At 43.9% G+C, this 6,831-nt stretch overlaps 1 protein-coding gene across 3 annotated transcripts; it reads right to left on the reverse strand.

Moving 5' to 3' along the window:
- Positions 1–746: 746 nt before the first annotated feature.
- LOC125920108 (uncharacterized) lies at positions 747–6,430 on the reverse strand. Of its 3 annotated transcripts, none has more exons than XM_049627119.1 (6): positions 6,232–6,430; positions 4,006–4,314; positions 3,794–3,856; positions 2,411–2,458; positions 1,891–1,941; positions 747–985 (listed from the first exon to the last, which is right to left on the reverse strand). In XM_049627119.1, the coding sequence occupies exons 1-5, from the start codon at positions 6,299–6,301 to the stop codon at positions 1,901–1,903; spliced, it is 531 nt and encodes a 176-aa protein (XP_049483076.1). In that variant the 5' UTR covers positions 6,302–6,430; the 3' UTR covers positions 747–985; positions 1,891–1,900. The 3 variants fall into 3 exon arrangements, with proteins under 3 accessions (XP_049483076.1, XP_049483075.1, XP_049483074.1); XM_049627118.1 differs by having other exon boundaries at positions 1,911–1,941; positions 4,006–4,368; XM_049627117.1 differs by having other exon boundaries at positions 4,006–4,368.
- Between the last annotated feature and the right edge of the window lie 401 nt (positions 6,431–6,831).

Raw genomic sequence — 6,831 nt, forward strand, 5'->3', positions numbered from 1 at the left:
GGAGATTATCCTGGATTATCCAGGTAGGGCCCGATGTGTTCTTAGTGTCCCTAAATGTGGAAGAGACGGGCAGTAGTCAGTGTCAGTGACTGTGATATAACGAGAGAGTCAAACAGCCACTGCCGACTTTCAGGATGAAAGAGGGGCAAACAAAGCAGGCAAGAAAATAGATTCTTCCATAAAGTCTCCAGAAAGGGGCTCAGCCCCAGCAACACATTTTTAACCCAGTGAGATGCCTTCAGACTTCTGAGCTACAAAACTATAAAATAGGTCTGTGTTGTTTTAAGCCACTAAATTTGTAGTAATTCGTTACAGCAGGAATAGGAAAACTAATATGTTTTCCACAGTTGATTTCATGCTTTCTTGGGGCCATCAAGAGTTAAAGCCTGGTTATAAAGTATCTACCAGAGAGGAATAAAATGATTATTAGTACTAACACAAGGCAAATAAGCAATCTGTCCCTTTATAAAATAAAAAACCCCGGGGCGCCTGGGTGGCTCAGTCGGTTGAGCGTCCGACTTCAGCTCGGGTCACGAGCTCGTGGTCCATGAGTTCGAGCCTCGCGTCAGGCTCTGAGCTGGTGGCTCAGAGCCTGGAGCCTGCTTCCGATTCTGTGTCTCCCTCTCTCTCTCTCTGCCCCTTCCCCGTTCATGCTCTGTCTCTCCCTGTCTCAAAAATAAATAAATGTTAAAAAAAAATTTTTTTTAAATAAATAAATAAAATAAAATAAAAAACCCCTCTCAAAATTCAATTCTAATCAACATTTATTGAGCCCCTGTGAAATGGGACACTGTTAAAAGACACCCCTCCTTTGTGTGGGTACAACTCCTGTCACTCTGTTTATCTTCAACAGGTACATCTAGGCCTTTACAATATTCAATCTCCAATAATGGGGTGGAAGCCTTGTTCAGAAGCTCAGAATCTTCTCAGAAAGTTGTGGTTAGAAGGGTGATGGTCACAACTAATGGAAAATCTGCTTCATTTTCTAAATTTAAAAAAAAAAAAAAGGAGTTACCAAAAGAAACTAGTGTTCAACAGATCACCCCCATCTTCCCCGCTGCCCACTGTGACCTTGGACATGTGACTTCATTTCTTTAAGGTGTAAACTCCTTATTCTCCCTCCCTCTCCTTGTGTCTCAAGTCAGATATTTACACACTGTCCAGGTAGCCACTTTATTTCATGAAGAAACCATTTTAGAGGCTTCCAAAAAAAAAGCCCAAAATGAGGCCACTTAGTAAAACCGGGACCTCCTGATTCAGAACTCTGAGGCTTTACAGTTTTTAACTGAATTATATAGTCTGTGCATTGGAAAATCTGATGACTTTTCTTCAGACTTTTCCTTTGAAAAAGACTCCATATGGGGCACCTGGGTGGCTCAGTCAGTTAAGCGTCTGACTTCAGCTCAGGTCACGATCTTGCGGTCCGCGGGTTCGAGCCCCGTGTCGGGCTCTGGGCTGATGGCTCAGAGCCTGGAGCTTGCTTCCGATTCTGTGTCTCCCTCTCTCTCTGCCCCTCCCCCGTTCATGCTGTGTCTCTCTCTGTCTCAAAAATAAATAAACGTTAAAAATAAAAAAATAAAAAAAAAAAAGAAAAAGACTCCATATACTGAATTGGAATCCACATCCAAGATAGAGAGGAAAATGCAATCTTGGGAAACTCAAGCAAGAAGACTTGTTTATCGTATGCTTATTTGGTTGCTGAACAACCAGACAATCAAGACAAACATCAGAGAGGAAAGAGGTTGCCTTTGAGCTCATGTGAGCTTTTATAACTGATCTCAGCATCTTGGAAGTTGTCAGTTTGGACTCCTTTCACAGTGTACGAAAACCAGCACTGAAAATGGTATCAAACCCTTGATAAGGAATCAGGGCCAGAGAGAAGAAACTTACAAAAAGGTACTTAGACATACTCATTGCTTCCCACGGAGGTGCTGGGCTCTTCTGAAATTAAGTAAAGAAATGGTTTTATTCATGTCAGTAAGGATCACTCGCAGTGGGTCTAGCATTCAGTTAACCGTGTCACGTAGCCCTGGTAAACAGAGGGTTCCACTAAGTCTGTGGCACCCACACCTTCCTTCTCCCAACTGCCAGGGTCCTCTGCCATACCTGAAATCCTACTGTTATAAATGGAACACAGATGCACTCCATGAGGATGATCTGGTTTAAGGGGAGGTCTCCACTCACTTACAAGTCCCTAAGAGCAGCACGTGTATTTGTTATAACTTCATTCCCTCTTCTCCCCCAGAAGCTGAGCAGACATGAGTGAGAAGGGTATAAACAGAGGCAGAGTACCTACCAGAGTCCCACTTCCTGAGTCTGTTCTGGAAAGCCTCCCAAGGAAAAAAAAAAAAAAAAAAAAAACCCTTGAAGACCAAGAATAGGCGAGAAAGACAAAGCTGTTTGGCCTTACCTGGTCCTCTAGTCATGGGCTCTTCTGAGTAAGTGGCAGTGACATTTTCTAGAAATAAAGGAGTACGTTTCTTAACTTAAAAAGTTAAAACCTCCATTGATTTTCTCTATTAAAAACCACAGCTTCTCAATATACATTCATATCAAATCACTACATTGTACACCTTAAGCTGATGTCAATTACATCTCAATAAAACTGAAAAAAAAAAGTTAAATAAATAAATACATTATGGTGAGGGGAAAAAAAACAAAGACCCTCATTTTGTGGGTAAATTCCACAGTCAGAAAGCATCTCTTGATAAGCAGGTACGAGGTCCAGTGTATTAGCAAAAATGACCAGATGGATCTTGTAGTCAAACATGAGAATTTTCCTAACGCCCCATGGGAGGGGGCAGGGGAAGACATCATTAACACAGATGAACTCTTTAATCAAGCCAGATTACAGTTTGGGTAATTAGAACACAATAGTGAAGTAGAGCTTCGTGTTGCAAATGATGTCAATTCTTCGAGGAAGACAATTAGTGGAAGAGGAAGATGTTAAAGCCAGGGAAACAACCCTTCCTCAAAATAGGCCTTTCCGCTAACATACCATTTCTAGATTCCTCCCACTACTCCCTGCGATACCCCAATACACTTAGAGCAGTGCTGGAATATAGACAATCGCGATAAATTTTAGCTATTACTTGCAGACATAAGAATCAGATCATATAGAAATTTGCTTTTGTGGATAAGACCCAAGAGTCTTTCTTAGCAAACATCCCAGGCATCCCTTAAAGTATTGGGGTTTGTTTTGTGGGGGTAGAAAGCATCGAAATCTTATGGCCCCTTGGCTAGGTGGAAGACAGAAAAATGAAAGAAGGTAGAGACTGGAAAGAGGGATGGGCAAAGATAGGACCACTGCTTAACGCATAAAGCTTTTAAATCTCTTTTCTCTTTTGTTCAGTCTATATTCAAATAAGACTTAAATTTACCATAACCTTCTCTCAAAAAGTTCTCTATGTAAACTGAATGGTAATGAACTGGCAGAGAAAAGGAAATTGTCAACCCCTTTTTGGCCACCACATACTTCAGTCTATTGGAGACACCAAGCCCCTCCTCTTTGAGAAGCCCTGAAGGCTGGTCCTGGTCAGGTCTGGGCAGACCTCTGGGATGGAGCTATGTTGGCCTCCAAGCAATTCCGGTTTCTGACACTCGGGGAAAATGTTTCAATTTTCTACAAGTTTCAGAGAACTTTTGGCAAAACTTCCCTCTACCATAGAGAACAAAGCAGCAAAAGTATCCCCAAATGTATAAGATACCTCAGGACATTTCTATGCAATGACCTATAAACAAGAAAAAGGAGGAAGGAAGAAATTTCTGCATTTTTGAAGTCAGAAATCCTTACCTGTAGCCTCAGCAGTTGCTTCCTCAGAGCTATCAGTGTTTGATTCCACTTCAGTAGATAATTCTAGGACAACAAAATAGAGGATGGCTTTGATCATCAGCTTACATTGGGAAATCAAGTACACTGGAGGAAAGCAGGCTTTCTCTCAGAAATGCAATGGGAGCTCACCAACTCCTGCCCAGGCCTCCTCTGAAGCCCAAACCCTCACCTACCAAAGGTTGGTGTGTTCTCAAGATGCACATCCGTGGTCGATTCTACACCAATGGAGACTAGGTCAGTGGTTGACTCTGGGGTGGCCGTGGACTCCAGGTCAGTGGAAAACTCCAGGTCGGTGGAGGACTCCAGGTCAGTGGAAAATTCCAGATCGGTGGAGAACTCTGGGTCAGTGGTCAACTTCAGGGCAGCAGTGGACTCCGTGGTGGTGGACAACTCCAGGTCGGTGGGGGACTCTGGGTCAGTGGTCAACTCCAAGGTGGCAGTGAATTCTGTGGTGGTGGATGACTCCAGGTCGGTGGGGGACTCTGGGGTGACAGTGGACTCTGGGTAAGTAGATGACTCCAGGATGGCGGAGGACTCTAGTTCAGCGGTAAATCCAAGGGCATTAATCAACTCAAGGTCAGTGGTCAAGTCTAGGTCAGTAATGAATTCCAGAGGAGCCAAAAAAAAAAAAAAAGGAGAAGAAGAAGAAGAAGACGACAACGAAGAAGAAGAAGAAGAAAAGGAAGAAGAAGAAGGGGAAGAGGAGGAGGAGGAAGAAGGAGAAGAATTATTTAAGTACTATCTAGGAAGAATATTTTCACCATCTCTACACTACTTCAAGCTAGATCTTTTTCCGGGGAAAATCTGGAACATAAAAGAGTATATTGAGTCAAATGTGGTCTCACCACAAGTGTCTCTCCTGCCAAGTGCTAGAAAGGACAGAAGACTTTAACTGCCACCCGGGAGAGTATGCTCAAAGCCCGCTACACCATCTTTCTTTGAGAGGGTCAGTTTAGGAAGAAGAATTCAATACTGTGCCTCTATATACAAATTAGACAGAAACCGAATAAAAACTCCAGGGATATCCTTCCTTGGATATAATCCTTCCAGGTTCCTGAAAACTAAAAACAGAAACCAAAAGGGGGAAGGAGCCAGGAAAACAGCTATGTCCAAGGTGCATAAACCAGAATGGAATCGACTCTAAAATGGGCTACTCCTACCGGTTTTTCACTTACTGGGTGAAGTCTAGGACCCAACTTCCCAGTCTCTCCCATAGAATGCACAATGCAGATATTTGGGGGTTTGCTCACCATAAGAGCATCATAACCATGTAGACCTGATGAGCTTACAACCAGGGTCTTCTTGAGCCTGTAGTGAATCCTTCACTGTAGTGAAATATACCCAGTCATTGTGGCTGCCTAGCCTCGGTGACCAGGTTATGGGCACACTGCCAATGAGGCCAAAATCATTAGCTCTCTAATTTAGTCACTATGCTGTATCATTCATGCGTATACAGTAAAGAACCCCAAATACAGCATCTGATCAATTGAAAGGTATCAGAGGGAGTTCTGGGAGGAAGAGGATGGGGGAAAGTAATTATTTTTAAAGTTTTTTTAACGTTTATTTATTTTTGAGAGAGAGAGAGAGAATGAGTGGGGGATGAGCAGAGAGAAAGACAGAGAATCCAAAGCAGACTCCACACTGTTAGCACAGAACCCGAAGCAGGGCTCGAACTCACGAATCATGAGACCATGAGCTAAGTCGAAATCAAGACTTGGACGCTTAACTGACTAGGTCACCCAGTGGCCCTGAAAGTAATTATTTTAATGCAAAAGAATGAACACCCTTTCTCCCGAGAAATCAAATTGAATTTGGAAAGAAGTAGAAAAGAAAGCTTTTAGGGGAAAGCTTTCCTTTTCTCTCCAGTTCAGGAAGACCCCTATTTCTTTCCTCTCTCAGTGTGATTCATAAGTTTCCATTCCAGACACCCTGATTTCCATTGCACGTGACTGAATGAACTGCTGAAGCACTCTGAACTGCACTCTGCTATAAAATGAGGATACAACCTAGGACTTTTCAACCGGCACTAAATAGAATAAAGCCTCTTTAGGACCCGAGAGCGAATAGGGCCACAGAAAACCCTCAGTAGTGATGTTTTCCCATCACCCACCCTAAACCCATCTAGCCCAAACTTATTACCTTTATGAGATCAACTCAAGCACCTAATCCACATTTTAGCTTAGCACTCCATGTGTCCAAGGCGCCGGGGCTCCACCACCTGCCCATCTCCAACTTAACACCAAGTGGATATAATTTCACCCGCTTCACTTTGCAACATTCACTGCTGGTCTTTGTCTTTTGCTCTTTCTGTTTCTGCAGAAAGACCCCCCCCACACACACACACACCATAAAAGAATTTCAGTTTCATTCTCCAACAGACCTCCCAATGGTCCACTTACCCGGGAGTATTACAGGGTAAGCCACAGCCAAGGTAAACCAGGCTGTGACTATCAGGGCCTTCCTCAGCATGGTGCCAGCGGGAGCGCAAGAGGCTGGTGGAGGTTAAGTGGAAGGAAGCAGGTCCTGAGTGTGATGGACAGAGTTCCCTTGAGCTTTTATGCAACCCTCAGCCTCACGTCCCTCAAGGCAGCTATTCCAAGTGGTTGTAGGAAAAAAAAGAAAAAAAAAAAAGACGGAAAGAAAAGAAAAAGCAAGCCACACCCCACCTGATGAGAATGCCCCTGGAGCAAAGGTGGGAAGGGAACTGGGGGCAGGGCTAAGCTAGAAGTATGGAAGATTCTGATAAGGACTGTGGCGAAATTAGGTTGCACCTTGGTGGTAATGGACCACCAACCTGTTGCTTCTCAGAGAGGCAGGGGGGAACGTCTAGCTCCTCCAGGTCCCAGAAAATACCCCCTCCTGGCCTCAGGAGGTTGCAAATTTGTCATGGAGGCTGGAGCCTAGCCCTCTACCGCCCTGGAAAGCTGTTTTGTATCAGGGTGTGGGACTAAGAACCACAGTCAGAGCCTGATGGCTACTCTGATTCTAAGGGAGAGCCC

This window comes from Panthera uncia, chromosome B4 (genome assembly GCF_023721935.1).
Source record: "Panthera uncia isolate 11264 chromosome B4, Puncia_PCG_1.0, whole genome shotgun sequence".
Lineage (NCBI taxonomy): Eukaryota > Metazoa > Chordata > Mammalia > Carnivora > Felidae > Panthera > Panthera uncia.

Bases quoted from the DNA above. Each gene is read 5' to 3' on its own strand.
- LOC125920108 (XM_049627117.1), bottom strand. From the start codon at position 6,301: ATGCTGAGGAAGGCCCTGATAGTCACAGCCTGGTTTACCTTGGCTGTG. The intron at 4,369-6,231 runs GTAAGTGGACCA...CCGCTGAACTAG, and splicing joins TTACCCTGTAATACTCCCGG to AGTCCTCCGCCATCCTGGAG. The intron at 2,459-3,793 runs GTAAGGATTTCT...CTTTATTTCTAG, and splicing joins AGCAACTGCTGAGGCTACAG to AAAATGTCACTGCCACTTAC.